The 23,995-nt window shown below is 39.7% G+C and overlaps 1 protein-coding gene across 4 annotated transcripts in view; it reads left to right on the forward strand.

Moving 5' to 3' along the window:
* DENND2C (DENN domain containing 2C) overlaps nucleotides 1–23,995 on the forward strand; it is an 86,769-nt gene that overhangs the window by 38,904 nt on the left and 23,870 nt on the right. For all 4 annotated transcript variants that reach the window (XM_033196972.1, XM_033196977.1, XM_033196976.1 and 1 more), the window contains exons 2-8: nucleotides 5,523–6,530; nucleotides 8,046–8,182; nucleotides 8,593–8,705; nucleotides 9,628–9,798; nucleotides 13,818–13,914; nucleotides 19,727–19,771; nucleotides 21,954–22,141. In XM_033196972.1, coding sequence (XP_033052863.1) covers nucleotides 5,728–6,530; nucleotides 8,046–8,182; nucleotides 8,593–8,705; nucleotides 9,628–9,798; nucleotides 13,818–13,914; nucleotides 19,727–19,771; nucleotides 21,954–22,141 — 1,554 coding nt within the window. In that variant the 5' untranslated portion in view covers nucleotides 5,523–5,727. The remainder of the gene's footprint in view (nucleotides 1–5,522; nucleotides 6,531–8,045; nucleotides 8,183–8,592; nucleotides 8,706–9,627; nucleotides 9,799–13,817; nucleotides 13,915–19,726; nucleotides 19,772–21,953; nucleotides 22,142–23,995) is intronic.

Raw genomic sequence — 23,995 nt, forward strand, 5'->3', positions numbered from 1 at the left:
CATTCTCCTGCCTCAGCCTCCCGAGCAGCTGGGACTACAGGCGCCTGTCACCATACCCGGCTAATTTTTTGTGTTTTTAGTAGAGACAGGGTTTCACCGTGTTAGCCAGGATGGTTTCGATCTCCTGTCCTTGTGATCCACCTGCCTTGGCCTCCCAAAGTGCTGGGATTACAGGCGTGAGCCACTGCGCCCGGCCCGGTTCTACTTCTATTGATTGATTTTTCTCCTGGGTATAGGTCTTATTTTCAGGTTTCTTTGTATGTTTAGTAATTTTGATTAGATGATGGACATTTTATTTTATTTCATTTTATTTATTTTTATTTATTTTTTGAGACGGAGTCTTGCTCTGTCTCTAAGGCTGGAGTGCGGTGGCACGATCTCGACTCACTGCAACCTCCACCTCCTGGGTACAAGCAATTCTCGTCCCTCAGCCTCCCAAGTAGCTGGGATTACAGGCATGTGCCACCATGCTCAGCTGATTTTTGTATTTTTAGTAGAGATGGGATTTCGCCATATTGGCCAGACTGGTCTCGGACTCCTGACCTCAGATGATCTACCCACGTTGACCTCCCAAAGTACTGGGATTACAGGTGTGAGCCACCACACCCAGACATTTTAAATGTTACATTGCTGAGTGTCTGGATTTAGTTGTCTTCATGTAAAAATTATTGAATTTTGTTTTTGTGCATACTTAAATTTCATAAGAATCAACTTAATCCTTGTTAGGGTGGCTCTAAGATAGTCTTTACTCTAGGGTTAATTTCATCCTACTGGTAAATCATGACCTCTTGTTTCTCTACTGAATTAACTGGGCGTTCAATGAGGTTGCTCCTCTGTTGTTGGACTTTGAGGGTTTCCCAGAGCTGGGTGAACCCTGGTTTAGCTTAAAAATCCCCCATAGTTTTTCTTTCTCCACTAGTTGTTCGTTGTCTAGCCTCATGTAGTATTACCCTATGCATTAACAGCTTAGTATTCAACCAAAGATTCAAGGGGACTCTGTGTAGATTTCTGGAGCTTTTTCTCTATGTTGCTCTCTTTTCTGATACTGTGCCCTGAAAATTCCGTTTGCCTCAGCCTCTCCATATTCCAATCTCATTATCCTCAACTCAGTAAGGTTGCCATGTCTATTTGGGTTCCCCTTCCTGACCCTACTTTCTGGAGTCTCCAGGGAGAAAGCTGGGCCATCATAGAACCTGCCTCATTTTTCTCTCTTCTTTCAGGGATCACAATCCTAAGCTATCTGTTATCCAGTATCTGAAAGCATTTATTTTATATATATTTCTGGTTTTATAGTTATTAATGTGGGAAAGGCAAGCCTAGTTCAGCTACTCCATCATGGCCAGAAGTGAAGTTTTCCTGGTCCCTTTCATCAATTTTCTTCTTTTTTTTGACAGAATCTTGCTCTGTCGCCAGGCTGGAGTGAAGTGGTGTGATCTCGGCTCACTGCAGCCTCTACCTCCCGGGTTCAAGCGATTCTCCTGCCTCAGCCTCCCGAGTAGCTGGGATGACAGGTGCGTGCCACCATGCCCAGCTAATTTTTTATATTTTTAGTAGAGATGGGGTTTCACCGTGTTGGCCGGGATGGTCTCGTTCTCTTGACCTCGTGATCCACCTGCCTCATCCTCCCAAAGTGCTGGGATTACAGGCGTGAGCCACTGCGCCCAGCCAGTTTTCTTTTTAATTGAGGTAAAATTCACTATTTTTACAGTGTACCCCTCAATTATTTTGTAAATCAGGTTTTAGAATGTTCCAAATTCTTCCAAGTTATTTTTCCAGATGCTTATATCTAATCAAATAAAATATTTTAAAAGATTTGGAGTGAGAAACTTGCCCTATCCAAGACTTGAATTAGTAAAATAGAGCATCAGTATCCTCTTTCCCAAAGAGAATTTAATTTACTTGAGTGAATTCAGATTGGTTTCTCTTAATATGTTAAAAACACAAAATTCTATATATGATAGGTTATGTTATAAATGGTATTTTAAGCTGATAAACTAGAGTCGGTATATTTCTTGAATGAAAATAAATACACAGAAGAGCAATAGAAAATAAAAAGAAAGGGACATGATTAAGAGTCATCTCAAAGTATGCTGTTTGAATAGGCTTCTAAAAATCATGCGTGGCCGGGCGCAGTGGCTCACGCTTGTAATCCCAGCACTTTGGGAGGCTGAGGCAGCTGGATCACCTGAGGTCAGGAGTTCGAGACCAGCCTGGCCAACATGGTGAAACCCTGTCTCTACTAAAAATATAAAAAACTAGCTGGGTGCAGTGATGGGCACCTGTAATCCCAGCTACTCAGGAGGCTGAGGCAGGAGAATTGTTTGAACCCGGGAGGCAGAGGTTGCAGTGAGCCGAGGTTGCACCATTGCACTCCAGCCTGGGCAACAAGAGCAAAACTTCATCTCATAAAAGAAAAAAATCATGCGTGAGTTTTTATGTTTATACTTCTATTGTTCAGGTGAGGAACTGAATGACCGCTGTTGTTTCTTTTGTTGAAATTGCCCATTGTGGTTATGTGTATTCTGCCTTCTCTTCTTGTGAGTCGCACCTGACTTCAGTAGTTTTTAATAGCTGAAAAAGTCTTTGACTCATTTTGTGCTATAAAAATAAAAGACAAATGATTCTTAAAATTGTTGAAACTGTTAGATTTTCTCAACTTCTGTTTCTGTTAGAACTGTTAAAGCAAACTTGAGAAGCAGTCTCTAGAACAAGTATGCAAATAAGTTGGCTTTCGGAAGTTTTCAAAAGACAAATCTTGGGAGAGATCTACGATTTGAAAGTTGGGCCAGCACTTAGGAGTTAGGATGTCCACCAATAATAATGGAGGTTAAGGCAAGAAACTGGGAAGATGAGGAATGGGATGAATAAGATCTCATAGGCTGGGAGAGCCATGGGAGAGGAGGCACTGAGTAGCAAGGTGGCTCAGAATATAATTAGGTTAAAGGGACAGATGTGAGGTTTCTGTAAGCAAACAACTGAGGTGAGCAATTCTTAATTTTGGATGGGACAAAATCACAACCTATATGTGAGAATAGGGAAACCACATTATAAAGCGTGTAAGTTAATTTGGCAAAAATTGAAACTGTTAAATCAGCTCTAAGACAGGTTTTCTGTGTTATCAGTACAGTCATAGATCTAGTTAAAATTCATTAAAGTGTTTTCATTTTTGAAATAGTTCATTTTTTGAAAGCTATAATGTATTAAAGCATACATTTAGGAGAAAGTAAATACCTACCTATTTTATGAGAGTCTTACCTGCCGTGCTACTCTGTTCAACTGAAACACCATCAGTATACATCATTTATATTTGTGTGTGAATTCTATAGGTTTAGCCATGTTGCCAGTCATTTGACTTTTACCTTTTTTTTGTTTTGTTTTTATGAGTTGGGGTCTCGCTCCATCACCCAGGCTAGATCACAATGCTGTGATCATAACTCACTGCAGCTTCCAATATCTGGGCTTAAGCAGTCCTCCTGCCTCACGCTCCCAACCTGTAGCTGGGACTATAGGTACATGCCACCATACACAGCTAATTTTATATATTTATTTATTTAGTAGAGATGAAGTCTCATTGTTTTGCCCAGGCTGGTCGCAAACTCCTGGCCTCAAGTGATGCTCCTGCCTCAACATCCCAAAGTCCTGAGATGACAAGTGTGAGTGACCACACCCAGCCATGTTGCCAGTAATTTTCAAGTCAGAAATTTTTTTTAGCCCTGACAATTTTCATCTTTTTTTTCCCTCAATTTGAGCCATTCACGCTTAAGACACATTAACCAGAGAAGAATAAAGAAAGGGTTAACAAGGACCACCAAAAACCTCTAGGAGCTTCCCAGGAGCCAGAGAAAAAAAGTCCTATCTTGTCTATAGTGAAGAAAACTTGAGTCTCAAAGACACCCTAAAATCCTAGGAATTCCCTATAAATATCAGAAGCAAGAAAAGAATTTTCAGTTTTAATAATCAACAGTAGCAGATTAGATCTTTAAATTGTATGCATTCGTTTTTTATCAAGAGTTCTGTGCAACAGTTGTGGTGTTTTGGGCTTTGGGTATAGTTATTATGTTTTCATCCACATGAGGTTAATTTCTGAAAGTTTTTTGGAAGTTTTTTTTTTTTGCATCAGACTGTCACCAAAGTTTATTTGCTGGCAAAGCTGGTTTTCCCACAGATTTGTAGGTAGGAATGGTTTAAATGAAAGTTGATGGAAGTCTTATTAGCAGTTGCTCTGCCAAGAATAACATTTTTGTGTGCTTTCTGTATGTAACAGTTTTGGTCAGCTGTACTGACAGAGCTGGGCTAAGATATTTTCCTGCCTGTTAATCAAGGCCACACAGACAAAGCTCAAGGAAGGATGATCCCTGCCTCAGGAAGTTTTGAATCAACTGCTATTTTTAACAAGTATACAGTAGAACTTGAGATCAGGTCTTTACTCAGTTGGTAGGAAAAGTTTTCCACTGAAGCTTACATATGAGGAAATGGTTTATGGGCCTGAATGAAGCCTCTGTGTGAAAGGAAGGAATGTGACAGTGGCTGTAAGTATTTGTGTTGATTTGGGTCAAGGGTGTGGTAGCATAGATGTGGGAAGTCCAGTCATCAAAATAGGTTATTACATTGTAAAGCAACTGATAGTTAATGAGCACCTTGAGTTGTCTTTAGTGTATATGGAATCCTGTGCTGCTAAAAGTAAAGTTGAAATAGGCTATATGATGGGCTGATATTATTAATCAACGTAAGACAGGAAGAGGAAGTTGGCTATTGGTGTGTTTCCATGCTAACTGGCTGTTGCTGTGGACATACATAAATTTTGGGGGGTTTTTGAGATGTAATTCTGTGTATATATATATGCTCCTTATGATACTCCATTGCTCCTTGTTTCATTAAGAGAAGGTTTCATAAAGAATTAATTTATGCCTAGGTGCAGTGCCTCATGCCTGTGATCCCAGCACTTTGGGAGGCCAAGGGGGTGGATTGCTTGAACTCAGGAAGTTCAAACCTAGCCTGGGCAACATGGAGAAACTCCGTCTATACAAAAAATACAAAAACTTAGTCAGGTGTGGTGTCACGTAACTGCAGTCTCAGCTACTCAGTAGGCAGAGGTGGAAGAATCACTTGAACCCAGGAGGCAGAGGTTGCAGTGAGCCAAGATCACCATCACTGCACTCCAGCCTGAGTGACAGAGCAAGACTCTGTCTCAAAAAAAAGAATTAATTTATTACAAAATAATATTGTATACTACTATGTATAATTTTTTCTAAAATCTCATTCTACCTAACTTTAGGAAATTAAATATGGCAGAACATTAAAGCTGACAATTTGAAAAATACCACAAATAATGTTTTGTTAGTATTATTGTCTCACCATCTTAGGAGTGCCTTTATGTAGTTGAATCACTTAATAGATGACAGGTATGTTTTTACATGTGCAATGTATATGAATTATGTAGGGATAGGTGGACAGTGTTTCAGTGGAGTTTTAAATTAGGAAATTATAAAATGTGTTAACATATTTTTGTGTCATTTTCACAGGATTATTCAAGATCAGGTTGTAGCCATTTTCAACAAGGATCACTGATCAAAGTTGTTCTTTTTACAAAGAGATTTACAAGTTAAACATGAAGGGAAAATACTGGAATCGTTTGGATTCTGACAGGATAAAGAATACAATATTTCACATTTACTTGTAATGGAACCTTTGTAAGATTAATCACTTGTCATTCACCCAGTTGGGAACATGGATGTTGGTTTTTCTCGTACTGCTGTTCAGACACTGTCAAGAAGCCACTGCAAAAATATCAAACAAAAAATTTCTCAATGGGAAGGAAGGGCAAATATATCTAATCCAGAAAAGTGGCGTCCAAAGGACTTTGGAGTGAGATATAACTGTCACCAAGAGATCCTTCCTAAGAAAAATCCTATAGCTGAGAGAAAGAGCAAAAACTTGGATGTAACCAGCTGTGAGAATGTAGGTCTAGATATAAATGAAGATACCAAAAGCCATGATCAAAGTGAGAATGAAAATAAGAAACAGGAATATGATGATACACACTTCTTTAAAAATGAATCAGAATCCAACTGGGTGTGTTCTCGGGTCAAAGAAATTGAAAGCTGTAAAGAAGATGTCTTAGATCCAGAGACTTCATTACCTCCAGGAAACTTCTATACCTCACAAATACTATGGAAGAAAATAGAAGCACTTCCCCCAGATAAACTCTTAAATTTGGCTTTAGAACATTGTGACTCTTCAGAAAAAGAACTGAACTTCAGAGTTCTGGATAGTTCATACGGAATAACCAAGAGCTTAGAAAATATTTACTCTGAGCCTGAGGGGCAAGAATGTGGACCTTCCATAAATCCTTTGCCAAAACCTCGTAGGACATTCAGATATTTATCCGAATCTGGTGTTATGCCGTATAAAGAAAGAAACTGTGACAAAAAATACTGTGAAAATAATTCTTGTGCACAATCTTCTTTGGCCTCTTCTCAGGAACCTGAACCAAAGAAATATGGTGGAAAAATAAGAGGAAGATCTAAAAGGTATGTTTTTATCCTACAGATGAAGACTTGTAGGTATTTCCCTTACAGGATTATTGAGCTTCTTTTTCCTTTTCAAACCAGTTTCCACTTCCCAGCTTAGGTGATGGCCTTGATTTGAACATGCAGGTGTTGATTAATGTGGAAGGAAAATAAGAGAAAAAAGCAGAAATGTAGTAATGTCTAAGATAATCTACTGACATAAGAGCATCGGAACACCTTCCATTTTATTAATATATCTTTAAGAATCTGGGCCAGCGCCGGGCATGGTAGCTCACTCCTGTAATTCCAGCACTTTGGGAGGCTGAGGCTGGCAGATCACTTGAGGTCAGGAGTTCAAGACCAGCCTGGCCAACATGGTGAAACCCGGTCTCTACTAAAAATACAAAATTAGCTGGGCGTGGTGGTGTGCACCTGTAGTCCCAGCTATACAGGAGGCTGAGGCAGAAGAAACACTTGAACCTGGGAGGCTGAGCTTGTAGTGAGCTGAGATCGTGCCACTGCACTACAGCCTGGGTGACAGAGCAAGACTCAGTCTCAAAAACACAAAAAACAAAATTAATCTATAGGAGCTGGGTGTGCTGGCTCAATCCCAGCACTTTGGGTGGCTGGGGCAGGAGGATCACCTGAGGCCAGGAGTTCAAGACCAGCCAAACACTAGACAGGGCAACATAGTGAGACCCTGTCTCTACAGAAAAAAAAAAAAAAGAAAAAATTAGCCAGGTGTGGTGATGTGTTCCTGTCATCCTACCTACTTGGGAGTATTACTTGAACCCAAGAGCTCAGGCTACAGTGATCTGTGATCACTTCACTGCACTCCAACCTGGGCAGCAGAATGAGACCCTGCTTCTAAAATAAAATAAAATAAAAATTAAATTAAAAAATTCTGTAGGGAAGCAGTAACATTCTTCCACTTCGTTTAGGGCATGCTGGCCTCAGCCCCACTTTTCCTTACTAAGTGAACTTAATAAAGGAACCCAATGTAGAACATGAATGTGATTGGCTGCAAGCATCCAGTTTTCTCATGGTGTTTACAAGGCACAGCCTACTTCATTATTCTTAGATCTCTGATAAAACACCTTTGTAATTTTGCATACAAGTTCTGTACTTATTTATTTCTGTCTCCCATACCAATTTAAAGATTAGAATTTTCTGTAATCCTAGCACTTTGGGAGGCTGAGGCAGGCAGATCACCTGAGGTCAGGAGTTCAAGACCAGCCTGGTGGTCATGGTGAAACCTCGTCTCTACTAAAAACACAAAAAAGAGCTGGGCATGGTGGCATGCATCTCTAATCCCAGGCGTAACATCCTTACAGCAATGTAGAATCACTTGAACCTGGGAGGCAGAGGTTTCAGTGAGCCAAGATTGTGCTACTGCACTCTAGCTTGGGCAACAGACTGAGATTCTGTCTCAAAAAATAACAATAATAAAACAATCAAATAAATAAATAAAAATGTTAAAAAATAAAGATTAGAGTTTTGAAAGATATAACTTTAAAATATATCTATTTTCTTAAGGAAATCCTTTGAATTTGAGGATATTCAGCACTTTCGAAATCGGAACTCACAGACGATTCATGAAGAACTTGGAAAAAATTCTGGGTCAGCACTTTATTACACACAGTCTGAGGACAATATCTATGAAGATATCATATGTAGGTGTTGACAACTTTGCAATTAAGTTTGATGATTATGTATTTGGTGAAGCCTTTAATTGTAGGATGGTATTTTCTTCTATAATCAAGCATATATTGCCCTAGGTTTTTCTCTTTAGCATGGAAACCTTTGGTGTATAAATTATTTTATTCTCTAATGAATTTTACAACTAATGTGATAGACTGCTCAGCTCATAAGTAGATTTTTATAATATAGCATTTTGAGAATTCTTTTAGCTCTGTTGGACACATAAGTGGTTTTGTAAGCTTAAAGTGCTTTAACCCACATCCCTACAGCAATGTCGAATAAGAAAGCTGAACATAGTTAGCTTTTTCTTTCTTTTGCTAGCTGTGGTTATCTTTGCATTTAATTATGTTCATGTAAACATTTTTTAAAATTATTTTTTAAGATCCCACCAAAGAAAATCCATATGAAGATATTCCAGTGCAGCCTTTACCTATGTGGAGATCCCCTTCAGCATGGAAGCTGCCACCCGCTAAAAGTGCTTTTAAAGCGCCCAAGGTATAACCAGATAATTAATTGAAGAAAACATTAGAATCTTATTCATGGTATCTACAAAAAGATTAAGGGTATTTAACTGGGGCCAGAACTAAGAGGCACTGAAATATAAGTTTTAATGTTGGTGGTGGTTTTTTTTTTTGTTTTGTTTTGTTTTGTTTTTGGGATAGCATACAGCTTTTTTTTTTTTTTTTTTTTTTGGTGGTTGTTTTAACACTTCAAAAATAATTGAATATATATGCCTTTAGACAGCCATGAACTTTTCAGTTCACTTTAGTTCCCACTTTCCCTATTAATCTACATCAACCTATGACCATTAAATTACCTTCCTAGTCCCTGAAAGCATGCGAGACGCCTAGAAGCAAAGGCTCCCTAGAGTTCATGAAAACTGTGGGCCATTGTTTTCTGGGAATTTGATTACCCGGTAGTGGAACTTTGGATTAGAAACCTGAGAAACTTCTTTATAAATGGTGAGAAAGAAATTATGTTATCTTCATTTGAAATAATTTTAAATGAAATATAGGATAAATGCATTTCTGGAATAGCTTTGACTTTGTATGATAACACAGAGATTAACTAGATGATGCTGGCCAGGCGCAGTGGCTCACACCTATAATCCCAGCACTTTGGGAGGTGGAGGTGGGAGGAGTGCTTGAGCCCAGGAGTTTGAGACCAGCCTGGGCAACCTGGTAAACCCCATCTTTACCAAAAAAAAATAGCCAGATGTGGTGACACGTGCCTGTAGTCCCAGCTGTTCAAGGGGCTGAGGTGGGGGGATCGCTTGAGCTCCGAGGTTGAGGCTGCAATGAGCCATGATCATGCCACTGAGTTCCAGCCTGGGTGACAGAGCAAGACCCCATCTCAAACAAACAAACAACAACAACAGAACTAGGTGATCTTACCAGTACATCTTATCCTGTTTTAGCTCCCTCCCAAACCTCAATTCCTTCACCGGAAGACTATGGAAGTAAAGAACTCACAAGCTTATTTGCGGTCAAAGCTCACAAAAGATACCACTTTGCCGGTCACTTTAACGGAATGGAAGCTTTTCCGAGCTGGTGAAGTTGCAAACAGGAAAATGAAAAATCTTCCAAGGGTAAAGACTCCAGTGCTTTCATTCTTTGACTCTTACTTCAGCATTTCCATGAATGAGAATAAGTAAACTGTAGACTGGAATGAATAATAGGTTAGAACTGACCTACTGGGATTGGAAGACTTGGAAGGCAGCATTACGTTTTAAATTTTTGCTCATGCTAGAAAAGTGCATGAATGGCTTTTGCCAGAGTTTCATTATGGATTTGTAAAATTGATTTAGATGGGGACTTCACTTCAGTTACTTTAGCTCTCATTAAAATCATCTGCCTATTTCAAGGAAGCACCAGAATCTTATATAAAAGGGCGTTCTCTCAGGATGGCTTCAGTGTTGTTCTAATTCACTCATTCATATCATTGCCAAAGTGAGTTCAGTTTTGTGCTTGAGTTTACAGATTTTCAGTAACGAAAAAGTATATGCCATTTATTTGGGGCAAAAATTTCCAAAGAAAAAAACAAATCTATTACTTGGGAATAGAAATTATCAGCAATCATAATACATAAATGACTTCTCCCTCAAGGGAGAAAAGGCAGTAAGTCTGTATGTCATCTCTACTAGAAGCATTGCAACCAAAATGAAGAAATTGAGATTACTTGCAGACATACATATTTATATTTTTTCTTACGTGTTTACTTATTTTGTAGAGACAGAGTCTCGCTATATTACCCAGGCTGTTCTTGAACTCCTGGCCTCAAGCGATCCTCTTGCCTTGGCCCCCCAGAGTTCTGGGACTGCAGGTGTGAGCCACTGCACCAGACTGATAGACATTTTCTTTTAGGAGAAACACTTCAGAAATTATATGAAAAATTTTTAAACTTTCTCTGTTACTTTGTTCTGCTGTAATGCAGGGTGTTATCAGAATTGTCAAAATACTGTGCAAATATTCTGCTGTAATGAAGAAATCAGATCACTTGAATATTATTCCTTCTTTAATCCCATCTAAATTTGTTCATTTAACATGTAATTTTTTTTTTTTTTTTTTTTTTTTGTGAGATAGAATCTTGCTCTGTTGCCCAGGCTGGAGTGTAGTGGCGCAATCTCGGCTCATTGCAAGCTCCACCTCCTGTGTTCACGCCATTCTCCTGCCTCAGCCTCCTGAGTAGCTGGGACTACAGACGTCCACCACCACGCCCCGCTAATTTTTTTGTATTTTTAGTAGAGAGGGGATTTCACTGTGTTAGCCAGGATGGTCTCGATCTCCTGACCTCGTGATCTACCCGCCTAGGCCTCCCAAAGTGCTGGGATTGCAGTCTTGAGCCACTGCGCCCGGCCTAACATGTACTTTTTGTACCTGATTTTAACATTAAACAAAAGTCACATCTGTTTCTTGGGTTAGTAACTGTTGATTGATTCCTTGGGAAATATTTAATTTCTTATGATCAGTTTTCTGCCCCTTCCTCTTTACTATGTGAAAAGTTAAAGACATAGAGGTTTTTTAAAGCTAAACTGGGCCAGGCGTGGTGGCTCACGCCTGTAATCCCAGCACTTTAGGAGGCCAAGGCTGGTGGATCATGAGGTCAGGAGATCGAGACCATCCTGGTTAACACGGTGAAACCCCTTCTCTACTAAAAAATACAAAAAATTAGCTGGTCATGGTGGCAGGCACCTGTAGTCCCAGCTACCCAGGAGGCTGAGGCAGGAGAATGGCGTGAACCCGGGAGGCTGAGCTTGCAGTGAGCTGAGATCATACCGCTGCACTCCAGCCTGGGCAACAGAGCAAGACTCTGTCTCAAAAAAAAAAAAAGAGCTAAACTGATCTCTCTTAGTGAAAAAAAAAAAAAAATTAACTGTTTATCTTTCTGTGTATCATGAGGAATATTTTTTAAAAAAGAGGCTTAAAGAACTGCCAGGCATCTTGCAGTAGCTCCATCCTCTGGTAGATCATGTTGGCACAACAAAGCATCCTCCCACATGGCCAAGAAACGACAAATTGTGTGTTCATAGGGAGAAGAATGCAAACACCTTAAGGGATTGTGTTTAAGATGTGGTTCTTATAATGGCATTAACAAATATTTAGGAATCATGGATTATAGAGTTTAATGAGACCCAGGGAGGCTTTACAGCACTTTTGATTTCATGCCTCAATATTTTATGTATTATGGCTCTCAAGTACTCGAAGCTTTTTCTGTATCTGATGATAGGTGATATGATCTAACTTTTCCCTTTCTAATATTTTTTGAAGGTTTCTGGAGACGTGAGGAGAAAAAAATGATTATGAATTTTTAATTGTCAGGCAGGAACAAGCCATGACAGCTTTTCTACCCATGACCCTCCTTGGATTAAATCTTTTTAGAATGTCCCTTATGCAATACAAATTTTGGCTTTGGAGTATCTTCTAGAACAACATTCCATAAGAAAGTCCATTTTCATTTATTTCCCCTTTAAGGCCTCCAGCTGTCCCTGGAAAGGAAACTGCCTCACAGTTTCACCTCACTGATCTAGTCCATTTGCCTCTTCCCCACTCTTCTGTTCCTTCCCTGCTGTGGAATCCTGTGTCGGATTGTTTGCTAGAGTACATTTCCTACTGCCTTTATTGTTTGTGTTGTGTGTACAGCAGTATGATTTCCATCATTTCTTAGGAAGAATATTCTACAGTATTTCTTGCAACTAGGAGGCTCTTCTTCCTAGCTCATGACAGAAATTTAAATTTATCACTTTATCGCATAGTTTTAGAACAGTTCTCTTTCCTTTATACTTGAATATACTTTTGATTCTACTTTTCAAATGCAAATTAACAATTATGCTATTTTGGGTCATTATGTAACCCAAATATATATTTATTTCCATACATCTTTCCTATAGCTCTTAGTACTTTTTAATTTTAGATTCTCTTAAATTTGTTTTTTGTAATGGTAATATTTAAGAACATTGGCAATTTTTCACTTGCATTGCAGCGATAAAAATCTTTTAAGAGCACAAACTCATCCAAAAATGTGGTAATAATCTGTGTATTGGAAGCATATGTTTCTTGCATGGTTTTTTGGGGATGGGTGGTTGGCAGGGGACGGTGGTTTGCACTGGACTGATTCACTGCCTGTTGATTGCCAGGATGGCTAGAGAAACAAGGACAAAAGAGAATACAAGAGCATTTTTCTCGGGGAACTTTATTGGTTGTTGTCATTTATAATGTTCCTAACAATTGTAATTCTAGGCTTTAAGTATGTTAAATCAGGATTGATACTTAAGAAAAGCTTGGAATTTTAAGAAAAAAAGAGAAGTATTTATAGAAAAACTAATCAATTCCTCCTTTTAAAAGTACCTGTTGATCAGCTCCGAATCTCCTCTTTTTTACCACATTCTGTGTGTGTCTCCTGCCTCTCTTACACACACACATCTCTCCCAGCAGCAAAGAAAGCTTTCTAATGAGTAATACTTATGAAATGGAGAGAAGCAATTATATAACAATTTAAAAATAAATGGTCTGGATTTTACTTGCTTGAGAAATAGATTGATGAGTGGAAGAAAAAACATAGTTTTTGTATTTCAGTATATTTGGGTCTCGTAATTTTATGACATATTTCTAAAATAAATGGTAATGTTAGTACTCTTAGAATATTCCCTTTGACAAAAGCTTTCTAAGTATGTTTATCTGCTCCTTGGGAAGAATTTCTGGGAGCAGAAATAACTATGCCTCACCTTGCCTTTTAGATAAATGAGTGTTCTGCTTCCTGCTCCAGGCAAGTGAGAACTTGAGTTTAATAGTAGAGGCTTGATCACTATACAAAGGGCAATAGCCACATTTCCTGCATGTTGTGACATGGAGTGACAAGGAATCTAAAAGCCTGTGCTGGATTCATATGATATCCTTTCCCATTTTCCTTCCCTATGTTATGTGGACTTGGTATTAGAACAACGTATCATCTAATTAAAGGTCATCATTTTAAATCCAGTATTCAAAAAGGTAAAGGTTTCTATTTATAAAATAGGTCTTTTCTCTGAATAAGAATCCTTAATAGATTAATATCAAACTGTGAAACTTTTGGGTGTTGGTCTTAATTTGTATTTTTCTGGTCTTTTTTCAGCTTGTATTGAAAATAGATGACATATTCGAATCTAAAAGAGGGAAGAAGAAGGTAAAGTTACATTCTTACACTGGAAAGGAATTACCTCCAACAAAAGGTAAGAATTGTTTTCTGTTCCAGCAATCCTGTAGCTGTCAGGATACAGGAGGAGAATCACCATATAACTTAATGTTTGATATGTATTAAAAATTTTGGCTTACTTTCCTGTTATCCCACTTAAGCATAAACTTCTTTAAGATAAGGGATTGTTTCTCAAACCCATTTTATTTAATTCTGTGTCAAGTAATAACTATTGGATGAACAAATAAATAAATGCAAAAATAATCATAAACCAATGATACTAATTTTCATAGACAAATTGAATCACTATTTTGTAGTCCTACTTTGAATTATAATCATTTATCAGTATAGACTCTTTTGTTGTAGGTATGAAAACATTAGTCTTGTATAGACTGAAGGTATGTGGTACTCAACTTGTAGTCATTTAATAAGTTTTATCCTGGCCAGGCATGGTGGCTCACGCCTGTAATCCCAGCACTTTGGGAGGCCGAGGCAGGCAGATCACAAGGTCAGGAGTTCGAGACCAGCCTGACCAACATGGAGAAACCCCGTCTCTACTAAAAATACAAAAATTAACTGGGCGTGGTGGTGCGTACCCATAATCCCAGCTACTCAGGAGGCTGAAGCAGGAGAATCACTTGAACCCAGGAGGCAGAGGTTGCAGTGAGCTGAGATCACGCCACTGTGCTCCGGCCTGGGCAACAGAGCGAGACTCCATCTCAAAAAAAAAAAAAAGTTGTATCCTTCATATGCCTAGACAAAACTTATATTGTTAACTGAGAAATTGTCAACATTTATAATAAATCATTAGAACTTTCTTAAAAACTTATGCAAGATTCTTAACTTGGTTGTCTGGGAATACGGTTTGGCTGTGTCCCCACACAAATTTCAACTTGAATTGTATCTCCCAGAATTCCCACATGTTGTGGGAGGGACCCAGGGGGAGGTAATTGAATCATAGGGACCAGTCTTTCCCATGTTATTCTTGTGATAGTGAATAAGTCTCACGAGAACTGATGGGTTTATCAGGGGTTTCTGCATTTGCTTCTTCTGATTTTCTCTTGCTGCCACCACGTAAGAAGTGCCTTTTGCCTCCCACCATGATTCTGAGGCCTCCCTAGCCATATGGAACAGTAAGTAGAGTTCAGCCTCTTTTGTTTCCCAGTCTTGGATATGCCTTTTTTTTGAGATGCAGTTTTGCTCTTGCTGCCCAGGCTGGAGTGCAATGGCATGATCTCGGCTCAGTGCGACCTCCATCTCCCGGGTTCAAGCAATTCTCAGCCTCAGCCTCCCAAGTAGCTGGGATTACAAGCGTCTACCACCATGCCTGGCTAATTTTTTGTGTTTTTAGTAGAGACAGGGTTTCATCATGTTGGCCAGGCTGATCTCAAACTCCTGACCTCAAGTGATCCACCACCTCAGCCTCCCAAAGTGCTGGGGTTACAGACGTGAACCACTGTGCCCCGCCTTGGGTATGTCTTTATCAGCAGCATGAAAATGGACTAACGCATCTGGCAAATATGTAGAATTTAGCAATTTTGGTTTATAAGTTCCTTAGAAACAACAGCTAAGTCATAGCAAAGGAGAATATTTCTTCTTTTTGCAGACTTTTAAAGATAGAATTTTCTTTTCTTTTTTTTTCCTTTTTGATACAGAGTCTCACTCTGTCACCCAGGCTGGAGTGCAGTGGTGTAATTTCAGCTCACTGCCACCTCTGCCTTCTGGATTCAAGTGATTCTCCTGCCTCTTCCTCCTGAGGAGCTTGGGATTACAGGCGCATGGCACCACACCCAGCTAATTTTTTCTAAATTGAGATGGGATTTTACCATATTTGGCCAGGCTGATCTTGAACTCCTGACCTCAAATGATCCACCTCCCTGGGCCTCCCAAAGTGCTAGAATTACAGGCATGAGTCACTACACCTGGCCAGAATTTTCTTTTTTTTCCTTTTGCTGCTGCTTTTTTTTTTTGAGACAGTATTGCTTTGTCTCCCAGGCTGGAGTCCAGTGGCGCAATCTCAGCTCACTGCAAGCTCCGCCTCTCGGGTTCACGCCATTCTCCTGCCTCAGCCTCCCGAGTAGCTGGGATTACAGGTGCTCACCACCATGCCCGGCTAATTTTTCGTATTTTTAGTACAGATGGGGTTTCACCGTGTTAGCCAGGATGGTCTTGATCTCCTGACCTCGTGATCCACCCGCCTTGGCCTCCCAAAGTGCTGGGATTACAGGCGTGAGCCACTGCACCCAGGTATCTCTAAGTAGGTTATTACCGAGCCCTTAATTTATTTGTAGTCTGTGCCTTATGGATTAGGAACATTCTAGTAAATTTGGCTCTAAGACAAGTTTTTGAAGAGCCAGTTTTTTGACTGTATTAATGTTGAAAAGAACAAAAAATCCTCCAACTTCTAGCCAACTTCTGCTGTCCAAAACAAAAGTAAAGAAAAAAGGAGCAGCCTCTACATTGTAACCCTTCACTTATGGCTCAAATAAAATAAGCATTTACCTTTCCCTACCTCTGACCAACTCCTCCAATGCACCAGAGAAATTTCTCTCATGCCTGAGGATCTCCTGCCTTTATCATCACAGTTCTCAGATTTTCATTTTCTTTCTTAAGCTTTTGTCTGTATATCAACAATGCCTAATACAATAGATAATTATATTTACCTACTCTGAAGTCCCTGCTAGAGTTTACTGAATATATTCCAACCTGAATATTTCTTGATTTTTTTTTTTTTTTTTTTTTTCTGAGACAGAGTCTCACTCTGTCACACAGGCAGGGGTGCAGTGATGCAAACGTGGCTCACTGTAGCCTCAACCTCCTGGGTTCAAGCTTTCCTCCTACCAGAGTCTCCTGAGTAGCTGGGACCACAGGCTCATGCCCACCACACCAAGCTAATTTTTAGTTTTTTATAGAGACAAAATCTCACCATGTTGCCCAGATTGGTCTTGAATTCCTGGGCTCAATCGATCCTTCTGCCTCGGCCTCCCAAAGTGCTGGGATTATAGGCATGAGCCACCATACCTGGCCCTAAATATTTCTTAACTTTCAGTTTTCACGTATTACAAAAGGACTTATCAGCCTTCATCAATTCTGTCATTATAATTTTGTGTGTTGAAGTCTCATATTAAAAGTGGACTATCTGGTACTTTTTCGATCCCTGTGGATTCTCAGTAGATTTTTCTCTTGCCTCATAATCCCCCTAACCTTCATTCACTGTCTTAGAATACAGGTCATCAAAACCCATAGATGATAATATATTAAGCCAATTAAGTGATCTTTTATAAGAACTTTTCTAGTTATATTGCCTTTTCCCTTTTCTTCTCTCTTTTCTTTTTTTCCAAGCACTTCCTAAGTTTCTAAGAGGTACCTGGTACTAAGACTATAGATAGGACCAGGAGCTCACAGTGCTTGTTTCGTCCTCTGAATAATATTTTATAGCCACACTATACTTTTTGTCATGGTGGTTAATTTTGAGTTATAAAACATATGTAATATGCAATGTTTAAATAAGCACTTTTTCTGTAACATCTTATGTGTCTTTCCCACCTATCTTAAGAATAGGCAGCATTTATTTTAATGTTCTCTTATTCCTTATTATAAAATGAAAAGCCAGAGTTTTCCAAACTTCCCCCTTGCACACCTAGAAAATTTCATGTGCATGCAAATACATTTTCTACACAAATACTCTTACACTATTCAGGCTTTGTATGCCTTCCTTTTTTAAAAAGCTTAATTAATGTATTTCAGAGCTCTTTCAATATCAACACAGAGATCCACATAGCTGTACTGTATTTCATTGCATAGAAGTAAAATAATTTTATTTAGCTAGTAGACAGTTTAGTTGTTTCTAACATTTTATTTAACCTGTGGATATTTAAAAGTGTGTGTGTGTGTATACATAAAAATCTTCAATGCTGCAAACACGTCTTTTACGTATGTTTCTATATAAGACTATTTTTGTAGAATAAGTTCCTAGAAGTGAGCTTAATCACAGAACATATGGATTTAAAATTTTGGCCAGGCACAGTGGCTCACACCTGTAACTCCAGCAGTTTGGGAGGCTGAGGTGGGTGGATCACTTGACCCCAGGAGTTTGAGACCAGCCTGGGCAACATGACGAAATCCTGTCTCTACAAAAAATACAAAAATTAGCTGGGTGGCCGGGTGTGGTGGCTCACACCTATAATCCCAGCACTTTGGGAGGCCAAGGCGGGCGGATCATGAAGTCAGGAATTCAATACCAGCCTGACCAACATGGTGAAACCCTGTCTCTACTAAAAAATTCAAAAATTAGCCAGTCATGGCGGCGCATGCCTGCAATCCCAGCCACTCAGGAGGCTGAGGCAGGAGAACTGCTTGAACCCTGGAAGTGGAGGTTGCAGTGAGCCAAGATCGTGCCACTGCACTCCAGCCTGGGCGACAGAGTGAGACTCCGTCTCAAAAAAAAAAAAAAAAATTAGCTGGGTGTGGTGGCACACGCCTATAGTCCCAGCCTACTCCGGAGGCTAAGGTAGAGGGGATCACTTGAGCGCGGGAGGCAGAGGTTGCAGTGAGCCAAGATTGTGCCACTGCATTCTAGCCTGTGCAGCAGAGTGAGACCCTGTCTCAAAAAAAAAAAAAAAATTGTAACTACTGCCAAATTGTCCCACAAGCAGATTGTAACAGCTTGTTTCTACAAACATCATTTGAAAATACCTCTTTCCCCATAATCTTCATCAATAAATACTATGCTTTATTAAAGCTTTTTATGGCAGTATCATGGTTGAAAATGTGTGTCTTGTTTATTGTTTTAATTTACATTATTTCATTATGAATTTGGGCAGTTTTCATGTTTATCAACAACTTACAAATCTTATTCTATGAATTGCCTGTTCCCACCCTTTATTCCTTTTTTCTGTTGTACTTTTTCTTCTTGATTTGTAACAGTTTTTTGAACATTAAGAAACAGCCTTGTACCTGCAATGTGTTTACAAATACTTTCCCAGTTTATCGTTCACTTTTTGAGTTTAATACTGACTTTTAAATTAGATACAAGTTTATATAATCCAATTTCACTTATGACTTCTAGGCCTTGTTTTTTTCTGATACATTTAAATGTTTTCCCTTTCTTTGCATTTCTGTTTTGCTTTAACTTTTCAAACTTAATCTAGAAATGTTTCATTTATTTATTTTAAAAGCTGCTTGTGTGTGTGTGTGTGTTGCCTGTGTGCTCAGAATTATACAAAACACTCCCTTGTGAAAACAAGATAGCCCCTTATCTCCAAAATACTTAAAATCTGATTGGGGAAAATGAAAATAGTTCAAAGCATTATGAGTACTATGAGAATTTGGAGTAAAGAAAAAATCCATGTGGACTAGAAGTAGTTTAGAGGCATTATAGAAGAGGTGGGCTGACTTGGTAATATCTCTCTCCTAGTTCTCATGGTTTCCTGTTACTCTAAATTTATAGTCTGGTTGGTGTTTATATTCTTGGTTAGGCCTCTTGGTGTTTGCCTTTGATACTTTATTTGGAATATACAGACAACTATGTGGATATAGAAATAGAATCCACTCTGAACTAGACTTCTTAAAACTGGTTTGAAATGCATTTAGTTTCTAGAATTAGGGATGAGGGGGAGCTGAGGAGTGAAGTAGGGAAGAAGATGTAGTAGAGGAGTTTCCTCTTTGAGCCTCTTGCTCTCTTTTGATAACTGTCCCAACCTGATACAACCAAGTGGTTTGGAGAAAGGCTCAGCAGCTTTATTATTCCTTACTCCAAGTCCCCAGGTTTGTGGGTTTACATTGTTCTCATCCTCATGTACTTCCTATTGTTGGACAATACAAATGGAAACTCCTTCTCTCTTTTTCAGGTGAAACCAGTGGGAACGAAAGTGATGCTGAGTATCTGCCAAAGAGTGAGTGAGTCAATGGAGCTGCTCCCGTTCTTATGATGATCATGAGTTAGGTGGAGGGCACCTACCTTTGTGATTAAGCATGTTTTTCCCAACATGAAGTTCCATTTTGTAGGTGATTTCCTTATTTTCAGAACCTGTTGAGGTTTGGAGAATTAAACAGTCAGAATTAAACACTGTCAGCTGTTTGACAGCATTTAAAGTCTCCCATGGTGGAGTGAGGCTGAACAGTGTGGTTCTTATGATGGAATATTCTTAGGGAAGCAGCAGAGGGCTGCATGTCCAGACATATATGCAGTAGTTTCCTGGCAGCCAAAATAGAGTGTGTGAATCATCCTCTGAGCAGTAAACATCTGATTTTTTTTTCGAGACGGAGCCTCCCTCTGTCTCCCAGGCTGGAGTGCAGTGGTGCGAGCTCGGCTCACTGCAACCTCTGCTTCCTGGGTTCAGGCGATTCTCCTGTGTCAGCCTCCTGAGTAGCTGGGATTACAGGCACGTGCCACCACACCAAGCCAATTTTTGTATTTTTAGTAGAGACGGGGTTTCACCATGTTGGTCAGGCTGGTCTCGAACTCCTGACCTCATGATCCTCCCACGTCAGCCTCCCAAAGTGCTGGGATTACAGGTGTGAGCTACCGCGCCCAGCCAAATATCTGATTTTTTTGTAGCCACTCAAGTGTAATTATTTAAGTAACTTTGATACCTCTGATATTGAAAAAGTAAACATCTATTTGTTATTTATAGGCATTTATATTCCAGATTATTGTGCTGTTTACTTTCTAGTAGAATATAGATGCATCATGCTTTTTTGACTCTATTTGTCCAAGCACTTCATGATGCCTTCATCCTTCATCTAATGATGATGTTATCTAGTTATCACAGCAAGTTATCTACTTCCTATTTAAGTGACTGACATACTAAGCCGTGTAAAAAGTAGAAGACGTACATTATCAAAGCTGAGTACAGGGCAGTTCCACTTCTAATCTGACACCCTAATTTTATGATTAATAGTCTTGTGCTCCCTCCACTGGCCTGAATTGCTTCAGGTGTTTGATTCTGTAGCCTGACTGAAGGTGAAATTTAATAATCATCAGGTTCAGTCTAGATGTGTAAAGATGACTAATTTAGGGCTGTTACTACTGAGAAACAGAACCTAAAGTTTTCTTGACTTGAACTCAGCCCTTTGACGTAAGTAAAGTTTTGCCTAGAGCACTGAATGTACTGGATTATTCTGGGGAGCCATTCCCGGATGCATTTTTTTAAATGTTCTTAATATTTTGATCTATAGTATAACTTCTTTTGGGACAGAATGCATTATATCAAAAAGAAAGGAAAGACAATTAGAGGTTGAGTCTATCAGTGGCTCAGAATGACACATAAGCAAATCACTGGGACATGTAGACTATTCTGCAAGTCCACAGTTTCCTTCAGTGGGGACCACCCTAGATTGCTCAAAATTTAGAGATAAATGAGAATAGAGGATAGGTGCTATCCAGTTTTGATTGATATTGCTATAACTGTTTAAATAGTATGTTTCCATAATTTTATTCTTTTGAGAAAGTCTGCTGATGGATATCTTCTTCCACTTAATATTTTTCTCTTGCGTCTAGCACCATTTACTGATACAAGCATATATTCATTGTTAGTAATATACGGCAAGGAGGGAAGGGAACTGGACAGTTTCTTCAATGTGAGGATAATTTTTGTTTTAATTTATCAAACTCACCCCTTTCTGTACTTAGGACTCAGTTATTTTATCAAATGTTTGCCCCCTGCCCCTTGCCACCTGGCACCCTGTGATTTCATGGCATTCCCAGCAGTAGCATCTGTTGTCAGTCTAGCACTTTTTCGTGACATTTTCCATATGTCCTGGTGTGATGCCATGAAAGATGGGATAGCATAGATTATTTGTTGGGACATACATAAATATTGGTTGGTACATGGAATGTTAGTCCCATTGCTGTCCAGAAGTGGAGTGAGGCCCCTGCACACTTGTGAGGGTCTGCAGTTATTCCCCCTAGTATGTCACAGCCCTAACAGATATGTCTATGTGGCAGATACTGGTTATTCAGCATTCATTCCACAGTGACTGTGTGAAGATTAATCCTGTGTGGGTCATGACCTCTGGTGCTGCAAGGAAGGTAGGGCTACAGAGAGAAAACATTGCTCCATGATTTCATTACAGATCGCCATAAACGCTTAGCACAACTGCAACAGTCTTCCAAGAGGAATCCTCACTACCAGACCTTGGAGCGGGATCTTATTGAATTACAGGAGCAGCAGCTGTTTGAACTTTTTGTGGTGGTGTCTCTACAGAAGAAACCATCGGGAATAAGCTATATTCCCCAGGTCATACAACAATTCCCTGGCAAGGTAGGTACAAGGAGGCCAAGAGGCATTCAGGAATGTTCCTGTGTCTCTGTGTACATTTATTTCCTGTCCTCTTGGTTTTTGTTATCTCAGCCAGTTTTTACCAATACTTGTGGTAGGATCTGGTGGCTCTGAAAACATCTTATGTTAGGCATGAGCTGCAACCCAGCGAAACAAAGCAAAACAAAATAGCTCATTTTCCTAGTTGTTTAAATTTTTGGCTCTGCCATTTAATAATCTTTAACAAGTTACAAAACCTTAGTTTTCTCATCCTTAAGGAGGGGAATAATAAATGTGACAGAATAGGGTAGTGGTTTAGAGCATGTACTCTGTGCAAAAGCTCTGCGTTTCCCACTTATTAGTTCTGTGACTTTAAGAAGTTACTTTTCTTTCTCTCTCTTTTTTTTTTTGAGACAGAGTCTCGCTTTGTTGCCCAGGCTGGAGTGCAGTGGTGCAGTTTCGGCTCACTGCAACCCTGCGACCTCCACCTCCCAGGTTCAAGCCTCCTGAGTAGCTGGGACTACAAGCATGTGCCACCACGCCCAGCTAATTTTTATATTTTTAGGAGAGACAGGATTTCAGCATGTTGGCCAGAGTGATCTCGAACTCCTGACCTCAAGTGATCTGCCTGCATCGGCCTCCCAGAGTGCTGGGATTACAGGCGTGAGCCACCATATTGTGTCTTAGTTGTTTAATTTGTAGAATGGGGGTAATCACAATAGTATCTACCCCTCTGAATCATAGTGAGGATTAAATAAGCTAATTTATATAAGGCACTTAGAACAGTGTCTGGCATATAGTAAGCTCAATATGATGTTATCCATTACTAGTAAGGATTTAGTGAGATAATGTATATAAAGTGCTTAATGCCATCCCTGGCACATAGTATGTACTCGATAAATGGTAGGTATTAATTTTTGGTAACCATTATTATTAACAATAATATTTGATTTCTCTACCTTTTTTAAAATAAAATCATTCATTCATTCCAATATTTTTAAAATACCTAATATTTGCCAGGATTAGATGATGGGAGTACTACTGAAAAAGATCTTAGTCTCTGGTTCACAGAGCTTATTGAGCCTGTGAACCAGTTAAGCCCACAGACATGGTTGGGTTTCTTTTGCTTTGCATAGTGTTTGTGTAAAAGTAACAACAATAATTTTTGTTGCCAACATTTAACAATCAAATTTCACATACAAATCGGTATTTCTGCCTTTTCCTGAGAAACTGGAAAGAATGCCAACACAGCCTGCATTCCTAAGTGTCAGGAATGGGTTGAAGCTTAATAAGGAGCAGGACTTCAGAGCAGGTGACCAGTGTAGTTACATAAGGCCCTCACTCAGAAGGGCCCTGCATGTAGGGTCTAACGATCTGCAGTCACCATCTTGAAATGCTAAATAATTTTAGCTTTGAATTTGTGTTTGTAAATGAAGTCTGATAGGAAAATTGGGCATGTGCCAAGGTCTTAAAGCCTGAGTTCATGCATGTTGTTACCTTCTGCTGCTTCCCTAGGATGAGTTCTCTTGTCCTGTTCTCCACTGCCTGATTCCCTGGGTCCTACGTAGCATGTGCCCTTTCCACTTCTACTCAGTGACTACTGCCACCTTCTCCCCCCTGCTGGGCACAGGCATTGGGAGGGTTAGGATCAGGCCAGCATTGCTCTGCAGCATCTCCAGGCAAGGCATGGGAAGCTTTCCCTGGCCTGGGCTGGTGGTGCCACTCATGGGTGACTTTTTGGGGGTTGCTCAACTGCTGTGGGTTGGAATGTTGGCCCCCATGGGAAGGGGAGATGCCTGGCTTAACTTCCCAACCCCCAGTCGAAACACAGAGTCTGAATTCTGCAGCTACCCGGAG

This window comes from Trachypithecus francoisi, unplaced genomic scaffold (genome assembly GCF_009764315.1).
Source record: "Trachypithecus francoisi isolate TF-2019V2 unplaced genomic scaffold, Tfra_2.0 Lachesis_group5, whole genome shotgun sequence".
Classification (NCBI taxonomy): Eukaryota; Metazoa; Chordata; class Mammalia; order Primates; family Cercopithecidae; genus Trachypithecus; species Trachypithecus francoisi.